The sequence below is a fragment of the Pararge aegeria genome, chromosome 9 (genome assembly GCF_905163445.1).
Source record: "Pararge aegeria chromosome 9, ilParAegt1.1, whole genome shotgun sequence".
In the NCBI taxonomy this organism is placed as follows: Eukaryota; Metazoa; Arthropoda; class Insecta; order Lepidoptera; family Nymphalidae; genus Pararge; species Pararge aegeria.
The window spans coordinates 1,093,795-1,111,488 of record NC_053188.1 but is presented as its reverse complement, the minus strand read 5'-3'; the positions used below and the strand labels follow the sequence as shown (position 1 = coordinate 1,111,488).

Below are 17,694 nucleotides of genomic sequence, written 5' to 3'. Positions count from 1 at the left end.
ACTTACCGATATCGATTTGAAGTTCCGGTACAATTTCGCGTAGAAACTGATTAAAGGTATGCCTAATGCAACAGCCATATATCTAACAGGTAAGCCCGCTACCAACATAGACAGCATCATCAGTCAAGGGCTAACTTGTAGTGGAATAAAAAAAAATAGTGACCTTCGAGCTCAATTTGCTATAATCCGCGATAAGGATACCAATCCATAGATTGTACGGATTGAGAATCTATATATTCGGATAGGGAATCTATACAAATAAATTAAATTCAAGTGACGATGTGGAATCTCAAAATAACTAGAATGTGATCTATCAAACAAACTTTAACATAAAAACATTTTTTCTGTCTGCCTGTTTTGGTTTGTATTTTGGCTCATATCTGATATAACTATATCGATTTTAATAAGCAAAGGAATAAAAAAACTTCTTTTGGTTTCGTTTAGAAAGATTAGGAAATCTGCTAATTGCACTATAAGTTGGGATTGGTCAAATTGTCATAGATTACAGAAAAATAAGCTCAATGTTTAAGCAATTTAAATATCATGTATACAACGGTGAAGGGAAACATCGTAATAATCTTCTTCATAATCGGTCATCTTCGGTCTTTCAAGTTATTTCAATTTTTTATTCTTCGAATTCTTTACGTCAGACGCTTATTCATTTTCACACCTCGAATTTTCCCTTTAATTTAAGTCAAGTATCCACTCGTTGTATAAGTATGTCTAGCTCATTTGCAAGCTGCGTAATTATTTTTGTAGTGGAATACAAATGTATGCCTCCGAGCACAGTATAAACACTATATCATAAGATCATAATACCCGCTTTGGCAACCACTAGGCTACTTGATGATGTGACCTGCCTTAAATTGGGCCAAACCTTGGCAGGAGTGCGGTGAATACTCTAGTGCGTCCCCTACTCTATTGGTTCATGGAGAAACACACAGGTTTTTGTGGGTGCAAGCCCTCATAAACGCTCAGTATACCTCAAAGGAGTGCTTTGCATTAGGCATTTCCTCTGTTAAAAAAGGCTAGACTCTCGCCGGGGAACAATTTGTGCACATATTATAAGTCTATAACATATTCAGGTGCAGTTGTTCGGAGTTTAATTGTTGATACCTGGATCCCGTGCCCTGTTTTAAAATTTGGGTTGTCCTCTTCTAAAAGTTTTTTGAACGTCGCTCGAAACTGTTTTTATTCCTGGATAAAAGGTACCTGATATCCTTTTTGTACTTCTGGTAAAGAGTATGCAAAGTTTCATGATGATTGAGCCGTTTAAGCATGAAAGTATAACACAGAAACAAACTCGAAGTTAAGATTCATCAACGTAAGCATTACAAAAGTGTTTTGTGGATTAAAAATCGATAAAACTCGCAATCTCGCAAGAGATAATCGCAAGATACCTGGCCCCAAATTATACTAGCCATGCAGAAAATCGTTTGGAACGCTGGTGATGTTAGCCACTTATAATTAACACTAATTCCTGCATTTCCTGACCTTCTTTTTCTTTGATAAGAATTAAATGCTCGTTTAATGATTGATTTTCAAAATTCTAGGATGACAGAAACGAGCCATAGAAATAAAATCAATGGAACTAGTCAATCCAAAGAAGGTATAGACGAGAGTAACGAAGAAACAAAACCAAAGTACTGGGACCCTCTGACAGATGGAGTGAAGTGGATAGAGAAGTATGCGGAACCCCTGGAGAAGTTCTTCGAAAGGCTACCGGAGTTTATTAGCACGTTTATTGCGACGTTTGCCGTGTTCACATTTGGCTCTACTTTGAGAGGTATGTTCATATAATTTAGTTATATTAGCTTGATTAAGAGATTTTAATATTTTGGTTTATAACGATATTTCAGAGTGAATTAGAACGTAATAAGTTTACATTTTATAGGTAATACATAATACCAGCAGTAAAATACACAACTTGGTCGTACCACAATCTAAATTAAAAATTTACAGCACTGGCCCAAACCTAATGTGCACAAAGATTGTCAATGAAAACTTTCTAAATAAGAATGTTTAATAATGATAATAATAAGTGCGCTACTCGATAATTTTGGTTAAATCGCACTCACAGGGTTCCATTTTAAATGCAAACATTAGATTAGCATTACATTCCGATTTTGTTAGTATCATTATGTAATCTCTATGGTATTTACATGGTATTGTACGGAATTAATAAAAAAATTAAACAATTTGATACTTTATTTTCAATTATTAATTAAATACATTTATTTAAAGGTTAAAATAAATTATCAAAAATTTATTTTTATTATGTGTTTGAATTTGAATTAAACCGACAAGTATTTCTACGAAACTGCCCTATCGTTATAAATTATTAACTAAAAAAGATTTACTTAATAAAAAAATATGATGTAAATCTACTTGTTTTCAGAAAAATGTTAAAACATATATCATCATACATACTTACAAATTCTAACTCTAGGTGAATATAGTAATGAGTGAACTCCAACTCTTGGGTGAATCCCAAACTAAAGCATTGGTTGTGTAAGAGTTACCTTTAAGCGTATTTTTGATGCTAAGCTCCAGCTATTCAGATCTTTTGCCTCACTATTCAGAGCTGTTAAAACTCGATTGGGAATTAAAATGACAACGCACTTTCTTACTACTATTTGATAAAACTAACTGCTTTATTAGTTCTTGTTTAGTTTACTGATGTCAAACCAACGTTTTTAAAATTACAAACTACAGGCAATTGAGGCTTAAGAACTACGCCTCAATTTGGTGGAGATAGAGGGCATGTTGCATGACGTGTTCTTTGCATGCCCTGCTAAGTTTCGCTCTGTTTATAGATGGTGGTTTTTCATTTTACATCGGGGGCCCATCTGCTTAGTCTATCAATTATTACTCTTAAAAAAATTCGTTTCGTTAATACTCATATCTATGTCATGTTCACGATGATATATCCTTGAGGGCATAATTTCTTTAAATACAGTTATAATTGATATTCTACCTGTCAAATCAACTTTTTGGTTATATAGGGTTATAAGGGATGGAGATCACTTGACGGCTCTAAATATCCCGTGGTTTAAGAAGAAGCCCACCAAAATGATTTGGGTATTATTTTATTACCCCACCAACTATTACCCCACCAACCGAGTCCACCAATCCGCACTGGGCCAGCGTGGTGGACTACGGCCTTAACCCCTTCTTATTGTGGGGGGAGACCCGTGCCCTGTAGAGGGCCGGTAATTGGTTGATCTGATGATTACTATTACTCTATCTTGTAAAAATTTATTTCTTTATTCGGAAGTTAATCTTAAGTTGAAAGAAATTGTTTATGCCTGTCAAACTAATTGGTAAAATTATGTTTATTATTTATCTATCTTCTTGTTTATTTCAATTGTTAGAATTGTGGGAACTTACAAAATATCTTCACATTCAACAAAAATGTTGGCTTAGCATCATGGTTATATAATGAACATAATAATTATATAGGTACCCCTACTTACAAAGGAAAGTTCCCGACTTTGTAATATTATGTACACCTAATCATGTTTAATTTTGTTTGAAATCCTCGCCGTCGGGTTCCTCATTAAAAACCATCTTGTTTGTATTTCCTCGTTAAAGCAACAATTTAATAACATTTTTCCTAAATAATATATTACATTAAGGAATCCCTGTTTGTACTAAGACATCGTGCTTTTTTTAATATTATATCTTATTGCACGCCTCAAAGCACGAAGCTTTTGGGACAAACTTTGCTTTACTCTCAATGAATAAAAGTGAATTACTCGTCTAAAAAAAAATGCTGACTTCCAAAATTTTGATCAATAAATACATTCATTACTATCAAACCAACTAAATAGTCTATTGCCATACTTATTTCTGCCGCTAAGCGGCATTGTTGCAATGCTGTGCTCCGGTCTGAAGGGCGTGGTTGCCGGTGTAATTACAGGCTCATGAGGCGTAACACCTACGCCTCAAATTGATGGAAACACCGTGGAATGTTGCATGACGTACTCCTTGCATGCCCTGTGAAGTATTGCTCAGTTTATAGGCGTTGGTGTCCACTTAAAATCAGGTGGACCATCTGCTTTGTGCGCCAATAATAACTAAAAAAAAGTCTCCCAATTCGTAAGGTAATTCTTATTTTTCACGAATACTTTTGGACGACTGACAGCATATTTAGTTTATTACTAATCTGAGTTATATATAGAATAAAGATAAGCTATTCTAAGAAACTAAAAAGTTATTGCAAGTATGGCAATGTAATTTTACGATACAAAAAAAAAACTAACTACCTATTTAAAGATAATAATTTTTATATGTAAATTGCATGATTAGTGCTTTAATAATAGATATCTTAGAGAGTACAGGACGAATATTTAAGTCCGGTATCACGAGCCGCTTTCGAAGGCTTTATAGATGAGAAATTAGGATTTTGAAATCCATATAGAGCATATAAGAAATCTCGCAGCAGATCTGATATATTCAGAACCAATTGAATTGAGATTGAGACTTATCAAAACCGATGCTCGTGTCAAAATAAGAGATACCTATAATATAAAGGATCTTTTTTTTTATTAACTTTTAAAAGCTTTAATATTATCATCCAAAAGCAACGCTAAAGCCTTCTTTTTCTATCCTTTTATTTTTTACGCGTGATCATAGGTCTCCTTCCTACATCTCAATTTCGTTTTTGTTTCGGGTTAGTCATTAGTTTTCCTTTTTTTCTTTTTATATGCGTTTGTATTGTCAAAATGATCTTTTTTCATTTCCTGCTTTTGCGACATGACCTGCGTATTTCCATTTTGCTGTTTTAGCGTTATCTTTATAACATCTTTTAGTTTAGTTCTTTTTTTTGGGACTCTGCCATTTAGTAGTATTATTTTTTGTAAGTTTTGCTACATGAATCTTTGTGTTACTTTAGTTTCTTTACGTATGGTGTGCCCATGTTTGGCAAATCATTCAAATGTTAAATTTGCTATCTTTTAGACTGTTTTGTACATGTTTGTGTTTGAAAATAGGCTTCAGGCTCGTTATTTACCAAAATTTTGTTGATATTTTTATTCACCCTTTCCTTTTGCTAATTCGCTAATGAATTTATTATTTAAGCAAGAAAAAAATATTGAATTTATTTTGTTTTGTAGTACAAAAGATTTTTTAATTTATATTATATTTAATTTTTATTATGTATATTATTATAATATACATTGCGTTAAACTCCTTCTTATCTACGATTCAAGTAGCTTCTATATAATTACCGGGAGAAAATGTTTGTAAAACTGGCAAAAAAGTCTATAAACTTATCGTACATTTTTCTATTATTAATCGGATCGGATCGGATTTACATTCCAAATAGATAATGATAATTATGAGGAGTTTAAGTTATCGACGCTCAGGTGGCGACCGTATATCTGATGCGAATAGCTACCGTGATCAATTACAGGGATTAGATAACGGATTTCGATAGCAATTATATTTAAAACTGAATTGTCTCACGTAATTTCATTACTTGATTCTAAATCTGTATCACATAGAAAACTATGTAGGAAAAAGTTTTTTATTGGTTAATATGGCAAGTTTCCTTAGTCGCCTCGTACGACACCCATGGGAAAATAGGGAGTAAAACAGGAAACGCCAACAGTGTTCTCAGTACTACTATCATTCATTGCGATCACCAATAAATGCCTCTCCCAACCGGAGGGTTTGCCCGTAATCACCACACTGGGCATAAGGGTTACCCTAGTGTGGTGATTACGTGTGGTGTGGAGTGTGGTGACTCAGTGGACTGTTATAGGACTCTGAAACTGAAAGAAACTGTTAATAACCAGATATCTAGCCCTTTATTGACATCTAGCTACATATTATTTAATAGTTTTTAGTATATTTTTATCTCGTAAGTTATGATACCGCAAAGAAAAAAAAATGAGTGAAAAACTAAAAAACACGCTTTTGTTAATAAACGTAACTAAATGGTAAAAAAATTGTTTAGTTTTTTATACCATTATTTTTTTGAACTATTAATTTATTTTTAAGGCAGTTAATGAATCCTAAATATGTAATTGCAGCTTCACATGTGTAATTAGAGTAATGCATTAGGGAAAAATCTACTCTAAACATAATGAGCGCTTTCATAAACCAAATACGGATAAAGCAGTCAAAAGCTCACATTAAAATATTCCAAATTGAATGGTATAACAAAGTACTAAGGTCTAGTATCGTCTATTAATTCACATTTCCGCTGAACAAAAGGAAGTAACGTTTTAAAACATTCTCGCACATTTCCTTTTAGTGGCTTTTCCTTGTTTGCTCAGCAAGTGATCGTGCCAAGTAGAATTTTTCCGATATTCAGCGATGATTTTAAACGAGAATTTATTCTTGAAATCGTTTTAATATTACTAATTTATTTTAGTTCTAGGGGTATGATTATTTTTAAAGCAATATGTGGTGTGTTTTTTCCTATTTTTTATTTTTAAGTCAGTATTGGATTTTCTTAGCTGGTGCCCATACTCCGAGAGCACGTTAAGCCGTCTTGCTTATTATAAATAACGTAATAAAAATCAATAAAATTCATCGCTAAAACAGCACGGTTGAACCCTTTGTTTGGTTAAAAGTTAAATTATCAGCATTAAAGTGGTCTCGAGTTCCTTAAAATTTGACTCCACTTTAATGCTGATGCCGAAGAATTTATTAGGTAAAGCTGGTTCTAAATTATTTAACGACCCTTTTTTTTGTAATTCAAAGTAATTACTTTAAATTACAAAAAAAAAATTAGTTGTTAAAATTACGGTTAGAGCTAAGACAACCTCCTTGGCGTATCAGTGAGCGCTGGGAATTTAAGTATCCCCTCGAGGGGATTCCCTGTAAGGGGCCTCCCCTTACAGGGAATCCCCTCGAGGGATTTGATTCCCGGCTGTGGGATTTATAATTTTCGAATTTTCTCTAGTCTGGTGGGAGGCTTTGGCAGTGGTTACCACCCTACCGACAAAGACGTGCCAAGAAGCGATTTGGCGTTCCGGTTCGATGTAGTATAGAAACCGATTGGAACCATACTCCCTACTCCCTAACAGGTTAGGTCGCCTACCATCTTAGACTGCATCATCACAACCCGGTGAGGTTGCAGTCAAGGGCTAACTTGCAGTGTAATAAAAAAAAGCTCGTCCGGGCAAGCACTACCGCTTTGCTTATTTCTGCCGTAAAGCATTTTTAAGGTCTGAATAGCGTGGTTCCCGGAATAATTGCAGGCCCATGAGGCTTAACACCGGCCCTTCAGGTTGACTGACGCAGGGCGGCACCTCGCAGGACATGTTCCTGGCTTGACCTGCGAACTGTCCCTCTGTTTATTGGCGTGAGATTTCCATTTACTACAAGCCGGACCATCTGATTGGTCAGATAATGAATACTATGAAAAAGTAACTAATTTTGGATATTAATAAGTACTATATAAAAGTTGTTTGTTGTTTTTCAGGAGAATGGGTAGTGATCCTAGTGACAGCTCTCAAGCAGATCTTCGGGCACACGCAGAGCGACCGCAACATGACCACGGAAGAGATTTACAAGCTCTTCACGTCGGAGAATCTAAAGATGGAGAACTTTGCTGTCATTTTCATCTCGGCACACTTCGTTTCGTATGGAACATACTTCGCTATAGGTGGCTTTCTGCATGTAAGTTTTTAATTATTTTTTTATTCCAATAAGCCATACCACAAAGCTTTTTGACTACCCTCGTTTACCTAAATTTAACTTAATACTTTAGCTATGTTATACTTTAGCTTAACAAGTCCTAAAGAAACATACAAAAAATTTTAAGAACTTAACAGGTACAATTTTGTTCGTGTAAAATTAACTTCTCTACGGTTACGCTACGGTTAAAATAATGTTGCTCATTATATTCTACGGCATATTGTGATGGTTTAATGATGCTGATATTGATTACCAGAATTTTTATTCTGCAGAAGGATATGTTTTCGCAGTATATAAAATGGGCCCACCATTTTATATACTGAGAGTCTTTAAGAGATGAATTAAAAGAAGCTCCAATTATGATGGTGCATTTAATGGATATTTAATTTATGTACATAAAAATATAACAAAATTTAAAAAGAAAGTGGACTGTAACAATATTTATATTAGAATTAAAAATAAACTTGTAGTGCAGTTTACTATAGTCGTAAAAATGTAATAGGCCCGTTTTGACATTTGTCATCGCGACGTAACTAGTTATGGAACCATAAGACTCGGGACTCGATACTCACGATAAATCAATTCAAGTTTGTATCAGTACTTGATTGATATTATTATGTATTGTAAAGTGTTCGTTTGTTCAAAGTATTCCTTTAACTTCACAAGCAATACGCGTGACTGGCTGTTTTTATTCGTCGATTATACGTCCACTTTTCAACATGTTGAAACAGAATTAGTACTCAATAACAACAAACACAAAAATCTAGTCAAATCACTATGTTTAAATTAATGTCCAAAATAGAAGAGCCATAGTTAACGTAATAGTAAACAATATATATCAAACTTAAACGAGCGCACAGTCAACTTTACAAGATGAGGAACGAAAAACTGCGCAGTGCGCGCGGGGACGCTTCAGTCATGTGCCGCTTGGTCAGATACATCAACTCAGACTCATTATTTAGAACCCATTTTGAGAACCAAGCACATTCTTTGCAGTAAAGATAACTACAAAATATTTAATTTCGATATTCAGTAAAAAAATGGTTACAGCTCTAGTATAAAAAAAAAAAGACTGAGAACAATTATAAATTGCATGCTACTATAAAGTAAGCGCAAAAAGAATACTCGCAATATATTCTTTCATATTAATTAACGTCCCAAAAAAATTGGCGTATTTTTTAAAACACTGTATGTAATTTATTTTTATTTTATTGTTTCTTTCAGTTTCGTTCCAAGTTACATTCTATGGTCTTGCACAAATGTCAAAACGGGCCTATTACATTTTTACGACTATAGGGTAATTGTATTTTATTTTATAACAAATAAATACCAGATGAAATCCTTAAGATGTCTCTCGATAAGTTCAAAGTTTATATAAAACGAAAACTTATAGAAAAATTCTATTATAATATTAACGATTACATGTATGATAAAAAAGCGTGGGTATGAATTGCTAAACATTAACTCGACTGTAATATGGTGATACCAAAAAAAACCTGGATAAGTATACTGGCACAGCAAATAAGGTCTAACCTCGCTATATATCTAAATAGCACCATAAAACTTGCTAAGAAAAAAGGAATAAAAATTAAACGTCTGGTTACTTTCTGTTTAATGAATGAATATAAGACTACTTAGAATTTAACTTTAAGTCTTATAAAATCTTAATTAAAATCTTAATGTTCTCAAAGTTCACAATAAATTTACCTTAAGTTAATCAGTAAATTACTTAATTGAAAAATGTTGATCTTTACTTAACTAGTACTTTGTTAGTAACCCGAGCGGCTTCCACTTATTTTAATATCAATTTTCATGTTGATACCTCATGCCGTAAGAATAGGGACCCTGTCAAAGGGATGGATGGACGGGTAAAACAACATATCAGTTATCCTTTATTAAACGTACCGGCAATTGTTTCTCTGCTTAGTTCTAAGATAAGTATAATATGGTCATGAGAAGGCACCGTTAAATATATTTTTGGCAACCCAAACATTCAAAAATTATTTAAATTAATTAATTTTGCATGTAAATGTAATAAAAGCAATTAAAGCCTAACCACATACACTTTTTCTTCACTGTAAGTACAGTGAAGAAAAAGTGTCAGAAAATAATTTAGTTAACACTAAATCAAATTGAGATATTTTTAGAATTGTTAATAATTATTGTTAACCAATCAAATGACGCAACGAAGCCCGTTCAGAGCCCAATAATTTAGTTCTAAGAATTAAATTGCACATATTCATCCATTGTAATTAAATATATTTATAAATAGTTTCACTTAAATCTAAGGCCACAAAGATTACATAAATATAAGATTTCGGAGGCGGTCTCGGATTTAACATAAAAATAATTAGTTATTTCGAATAAATAAATATGTAAAAGAGTTAATAACATAAAACTTTGAACAAAACGTAAACAAACAAAGACAACAATTAAGACTAATCGATCGAAAACAATCAGACAAAAATTTATTCGTCGCAGCATATGAAAACGCACATATTTGTGTGTGTGCGTGTGTACGCGTGTATGTGGCGTGCCTGGGTGTGCCTGTGTTTGTGTTCACACACGTGCCTGTAGTGTGTTATATACTTTTTACTAGATGCTGCAAGAGCTATTCACCCGCGTTTATTTGTATTTTACAAATCCCGTGTTAAAAGTTTATTTTCCTGGTATAAAAAGTCACTCTTTGTCCTTTCTAGTAATCATAGAGATGTATGCAAAAAATCAAGTTGATTATTTACTCAGTTACGGCGTGAAGGAAAGACAAACTCACTTTCGCGTTTATCCTCTTAAGTAAGGACTACTTGCATAGACAAGCGATACCTACGATACATTTTAGATTTAACTTTTTCATTTAGCCGGCGTCGTGCAGATGATATAAAACGATGAAAATCTCCAATACGAGTTATATCAAACTTAAGGATAGGCATTGTAAGAGTTAAAAAAAAGCCTACCCTTAGCTATTTATAACTCGTACTGTGGATTTTATTTATTCTATATCATCTGTATACCCTTTGCATACCCTCTATGCACGCCACTGACTACAGCTTTAACCCATTCTGATTATAGACTCGTGCCCTGAAGGCGGCTGCCAATGGGTTGATATAGAGATAAATATAACATTATTAGTTTTTTAGTGAAGACGCGATATTTGGTAGGAGCTCGACTTCACTTTCGGGGGGCCGAGTTCGAATCCCACCTCTAAACTTTCTAAGTTATGTGCGTTTTAAGTAATTAAAATATCACTTGCTTCAACGGTGAGGAGGCCTGCATGCATGAGAGTCCTACATAATGTTTTCGAAGGTGTGTGGTGTCCACCAATCCGCATTGGGCGTGGTGGACGGCCTTAACCCCTTCTCATTGTTGGAGGGGACCCGTGCTTTGTAGTGGGCTGGTTTATATGATGATTATGATGATGATACAATTGATGATTTTTTTAATGACAAGGTTGCTTGGAAGCATCCGGCTCCGCTTACAGCTCTCACAAGATAGAAAAATGAATGTTAAAATGCAAAATGTAAATTGTTGATGTTGGAAAAGAGCAACTGCTGAGTTTCTTGCCGGCTTCTTCTCGGTAGAATCTGCCTTCCGAACCGGTGGTAGAATCACTACAAACAGACAGACTTGACGTTTCAAAAGTGCTTATATTAGGCCTACTTGAAATAAATGAATTTTGAATTTTGATTGATAATCAAACTATCGTTACAATTTCCAGTGGTACTTCTACGTCAGAAGAAGGCATTTAGCACAAGAGTGGAAGATCCAGCCGAAGAAGTGGTTATCGCCTGAACTGGAGCGCCACGAGATCATGATTGGAACCCTGTCGCTCTTCATCACGGGAAGCTTCTCAGCTTTTCTCGCCTGCTATATCTACAACGAGAACCCTTCCACGGTCTACTACCAGTTCAATGAATATGGCTGGCTTTGGTTTTTCTTGCAATTCCCCATACTCTTTATTTATACGGTAAGTGCATCAGCAAACCCGCACCTGTAAACGCAGCGTTGGTCAACCCCCAACTAGGTGGATAGGAGACATCAAATGAGTCGTGGAGAGCCGCTGGATACAAGCGGCCTAGAATCGTGAAGTTTGGAACGCGGTATACAAAAGACCTATGTCCAGCAGTTGACATCAATCGGTTGATTTTTAGTACATAAGATCTTTTTATTAGCTACTAGCTCTATTTTTTAGTGCACTCTAAATAAGTTCTTGACTGCAATCTGGTAGTAAGTGTTGATGCAGCCTTAGATGGTAAGCAGACTAACACGTTTAGGGTACTGCACCCCAGTCGCTTTCTACGCAGCAACGTACAGGAACGCTAAATCACTTGGGAGCAAGTCTTTGTCGGTATGGTGGTAACTAGCGAGCCACGGCCGAGGTCCCCCACCAGACCAGAGATATTTTGGAAAATATAAATTCTTAAATAGCCCCCGCCAGAGATCGGACCCGAGACTTCTACTTCTACCTCACAGTGCTCATTACTGTGCTAGGGAGGCAGCAGATGCATACAGATCGTAAGTAAGTTGCTAAGCCAATTAGCTTCCATCTAAGCTGGTTAAACGCTTACTTCTCATTAATTTCAAAAGAAATACAAAGAATAAAATTCTCGAACATAGCTGCAAACGGCTGACTCATAACTCAAGAAAACCACTTTTCTATAATCCTATCTGAAGATTCCAAAATATCACTCCGTTTTAGGAACAAGATCAAGTGGATTACATTTGCCGTACAAATTTTTAATTTTCTTTTTTTCTACGTTTCATCTAAAAAGACAAAGCTGCGGCTGATGTTGAGTAGGCAAGTTATACGTGGTCGGCATTGAAATTTAGTTTAATAAGCTAGATTATTTATCTAGATTAATTTCTTTCCCTTTCTTTTTTTCACTTCGATCAATTTTCAGGGAACGGTTAATTAATGATCAACTTTCGATAAAACTGACCTTAGCCTAACCTAATATAACTCGTGACTTGTTCCCAAGGACTACACCACCTATATCCTCCACCGCCTATACCACACGCCGTGGCTGTACAAGAACTTCCACAAGCTGCACCACAAATACAAGCAGCCCACCGCCTTCTCCGTCACCGCCATCCATCCTGTTGAGATCATGCATGTGCAACTTACTATGTGCCTGCCTCTATTTACTCTGCCAGTACACTGGAGTAAGTACCTTCGTATAGTTCCATCTTTTATGCAAAAAGTAAGGGGTTATTGCAACTAACCCTTCCTATCTATGCCTTTCTCATTAATTAATTCATATCAGTCGTAAAAACTCAAGAGCAGGTTTATAAAAAACCTGCTCTTGAGTTTTTACAACTCGTACAATGTCTATCCTTAATCATATAGTTATTGATATATTATGAAATAGTTAAACCAAAATAAGAATATATAATAAAAATAAGAATCAAAAATGACTATTTGCCTTCATTCGTTACTATTTTTATGGATTCAACAATATATTTAATATATATACTTCGTGGTACGACATTTTGTGACTTACACTAAAAGAATAATGTATCCTGCGATCCAATGCCGGTCTTTAAGCTAAAGCTATGTCTTCTGTCTTCGTTATAATTCGTTTAGCGCTTAGACCGTATGTGCATGTTAAATGCATGACCGATAAAGGTTAAATAAGCTTGACCGATATCAAGCATTTAACAAATGTTAACTCCACCAATATAATAAAAAAAAAATTTGTCGCTTGAGTCTTTTTTCCCAAGAATGCCATTTGCAATTATGAAAAGTTAAATTCACTCGTCTCGGATTCTGAAACTATTACAAATCTTCTCTTCTTACTCTTTAAGTGTCTCTCTAACTAGAAAAGGTTGGCCGTCAGTTTTTTAAACTTCACCTTTTCTACCGCAAGGCTAAACAGCTGGACGGCACTCACGATCCCAGTCCACTCTCTGATGTTGTGCAACCAAGACTTCCTCTTGCGACCGAAGCGCCTATTTTAAGCAACTTAACTCCATCGTTATCAATTGCAGTAGCCCTTATTTGTCATGCCTAAGCACATGTCCTTGATTAGCAAATTTTTCTTTTTCACGGTCTTTCAAAGTTCTTACTGACAACTAACTCGTTACAAGAATTTCTCATTGGTAACCTTTCGAGCCCAGCTGATTTTTGGCATGCGTTGGCCCACATCTCAAATGCTTCAAGACGTTTCCTGAGATCATCTTCTTTTTAATGGTATAGAATTCGCATTCGTAAAGAAGGTTTAGCCATACGTTACAATGTAGAACGCGTTTACATATCTTCTAAAAGTATTTAAATGAATACTGTTTTTTTTTGAAAAGCGAATAGCTAGAGAAAAGACAATAATATAAAAAGGTAGATAATGCAGGGGAATTGCCGTTTATCATTCATTACTTTCAATTGATGTCATTCTTTAGGTAAAAATATCAAAGTAATAAAAAAAATATCAAAATAATATTTACTGTGGTAGTGCAAAGCTCATCAAATTTTTCTTCTGCCCCTTCTTGCCCTTGACCCAAGTTATGTGGAACGACACAAAATGACTTCTTTATACTTGAAGACGTTTTGTTGTTTGGTTTCAGTTTTTTTTGATTGCTCAAAGTAAACCCTCTTTGAAAGTGCTTTTGTTGTTGGACTAACCGCTAAAGTTAATTTTTTCAGTGCCTTTCTACGCTGTGGCTCTTTACAACTACTACCACGGGATCATTGACCACTCGGGCATCAACTTCAAGGGGCAGTGGTGGCAGCCTTGGCAGCCCGACGCCCAGTTCCACGATGAGCATCATCAGTTCTTCCATTGCAACTACGGCTTCAATATGTCTCTTTGGGATAAGGTACCCTTACATTTAAGAAACAAACACAATATGAAGACATATTATAAACATTTACTAACCATAATTGTATTCAAAAATCCAAACAAGAAAACAGACACTCCAAAAATATACATAAATAATGAAAAAACTTAGCTGACTAATACAAACTTTACAAAATTAGATTATTTCACATAATTGTGGTCAAAAGGTCATTTAGCATGTGTTTTAGCACCTACGTTGATGACTAAAATTGAACTGGGTACTGAAATGACTGATGAATATTTTTATGAATAATATACATACATAATTATAATATACATAAAAACACCCAGACACTGAAAAACATTCATGCTCATCACACAAACATCTTCCAGTTGTGGGAATTGAACCCACGGTCTTGGACTCAGAAAGCAGGGTCGCTGCAAACTGCGCCAATTTGCCGTCATTAAAAATAAACTTATTTTCATAGTAAAAATTACACTTGTTGCAAAATAGGATTTTCTCACATAAATCCAACATATTAGACATTTATGCCTAAGGGGAAAAGATTGTATAACCAATCATCAATTATACAAAGTTCATTAGTGAGACCCTAATATATAGTAAGCAGCGACTATTTCAATATATTTAGGAGGTCATGTAAATCTAGAGTTTAAACATGTTTGTATCAGGAAGTTTCAACATTTTGAATCCGTTAACAATTTTGATAAAACTTCATTTCTTTTTTATTGGCAGTTCCACGGCACAATGAGGAAAATTAACCGCGTGTACACAGAAGAAACATTCCACGGTGAAGCACCGCTGATAGACTCAGTTGAAGCGAAGAAGATAATTGAAACTGATTCTGATGCGAAGGAGTTTGTGGAGAAGACTAAAGGCATAGAAGCAGTAAATACCAGTAAAGACATTTTAAACTCAAAGCAATGATATAGATAAGGAGTTGAAAAGGAATAGCTTTTAAATTAAACTCGATGTGATGCTAATATTAAATCTGAAAGCTCGATTTTAAGAAAAGCAATTGTAAGCTAGTACTAAATTATTGTAAGATTTTAATTAATATCGGTATTTTAATAAAATGTAAAGTTAATCTGTTATTTTATTTTCAAGAACCAATACAGTAGTTTATATGTTATGTCTTAGCTGTAGGAACTTCTTTATGATATCCCAGGAATATAAGATTAGGCTGACACAGAGTTATCGTATCGACCCACTACCGGTACACTGCAGGACACGGGTCTCCTCACACAACCAGGGGCTAAGGCCGTATTCCACCAGGCTGGCCGAATGCGGATTGGTGGACTCTACACATCTTTGATAACATGATGTAGAACTCTCAGGCCGGCAGGTTTCCTCACGATGTTTTCCTTCACCGTTGAAACAAGTGATATTTTAATTACTTAAAACGCACATAACTTAGAAAAGTTAGAGGTGCGTGCGGGGATTAGAACTCGGACCCCTGAGGTGAAGTCGAGCTACTACCCAATCACCGCTTCTATAGAAAGATATATTGTACTCAAAGTTAATACATAGGCGGGTTTTATAAAAAACTAAAAAATTCAGTCTAGTCTAGTCGAAAAATTGGAAATGGTACAAAATAGAGATACTGCTTTTAAAATAATGCGCTATAGCTCATTGGATCCGGAATGACGACTAGAAAAATGTGCCAAAAGCGTGTATTAGCAAATAAAAAATTGCTAAATTTACAAACAATTAAAAATGTAAAAAAAGTGGCATTTCGTTAATTCGAGCAACAGCTAATCTTGAATAAAAATTAAACAATGCAAAAATATAAAAATTTCATTTATACAAAGTTCATTAGTGAGACCCTAATATATAGTAAGCAGCGACTATTTCAATATATTTAGGAGGTCATGTAAATCTAGAGTTTAAACATGTTTGTATCAGGAAGTTTCAACATTTTGAATCCGTTAACAATTTTGATAAAACTTCATTTCTTTTTTATTGGCAGTTCCACGGCACAATGAGGAAAATTAACCGCGTGTACACAGAAGAAACATTCCACGGTGAAGCACCGCTGATAGACTCAGTTGAAGCGAAGAAGATAATTGAAACTGATTCTGATGCGAAGGAGTTTGTGGAGAAGACTAAAGGCATAGAAGCAGTAAATACCAGTAAAGACATTTTAAACTCAAAGCAATGATATAGATAAGGAGTTGAAAAGGAATAGCTTTTAAATTAAACTCGATGTGATGCTAATATTAAATCTGAAAGCTCGATTTTAAGAAAAGCAATTGTAAGCTAGTACTAAATTATTGTAAGATTTTAATTAATATCGGTATTTTAATAAAATGTAAAGTTAATCTGTTATTTTATTTTCAAGAACCAATACAGTAGTTTATATGTTATGTCTTAGCTGTAGGAACTTCTTTATGATATCCCAGGAATATAAGATTAGGCTGACACAGAGTTATCGTATCGACCCACTACCGGTACACTGCAGGACACGGGTCTCCTCACACAACCAGGGGCTAAGGCCGTATTCCACCAGGCTGGCCGAATGCGGATTGGTGGACTCTACACATCTTTAATAATAATAATATAATTTATTTCTCAAAAAACTTACATTCTAATAAAACAATAATTATTTTAGTAAGTACTTAAATAACTAGTCTAAGGATAATATTTATGTGCTATTAGGCGTACTTATTTTCTTACGGATGGGGTATCCTTTTTATTTTAATGTTTTATACAATACATAGCTTCTGAAGCCAAACTAAGATAACTTGTGCTTCAGCTTCAGTGCCACCTCCCCTGGGTGTATTTAAATAAACAAAATTTGGCCAGATATCATTTACGAGAATTTAAAATTTGATATCTAGGTACCTACTTATACAAAAAACAAAAGTCATAATTACAATTTATATATAAATAAATAAATACATATTTCTGTACTTGCTCCTCTCTAAAATAAATAAATAAATGTTAAGATGTGTGTCTGTTGGATGTGTGTATAATGTTGTCGAAAGAGAGGGTGTGTAATGGTGTGTGTGTGTGTGTGGAAGGTAATGATATGTAGATAGAAGGTAAGGTAAATATATGATATGTGATATGTTATTTTAAAATAGTTAGTAGATTTTCAGTATCTTCATAAGATAAGCTAAGTAGGTAAGAAATTACTGTTTTTTTACAATTTGTTTTGTTGAGTGAGTAGATATGTGTCAATTCATTAATTTTATTATAAAGGTGAGGGCCCTGGAAATAGTAAAATTTTTTAATAAATGAGGTATTCGATAC

At 34.6% G+C, this 17,694-nt stretch overlaps 1 protein-coding gene across 1 annotated transcript; it reads left to right on the top strand.

Annotated features, from left to right (window-relative positions):
* The first annotated feature begins 1,554 nt into the window (after positions 1-1,554).
* Positions 1,555-15,366, top strand: LOC120626424 (cholesterol 25-hydroxylase-like). The gene is made up of 6 exons (XM_039893949.1): positions 1,555-1,786; positions 7,439-7,635; positions 11,369-11,617; positions 12,630-12,813; positions 14,288-14,460; positions 15,175-15,366. The coding sequence occupies exons 1-6, from the start codon at positions 1,555-1,557 to the stop codon at positions 15,364-15,366; spliced, it is 1,227 nt and encodes a 408-aa protein (XP_039749883.1).
* Positions 15,367-17,694: the final 2,328 nt, after the last annotated feature.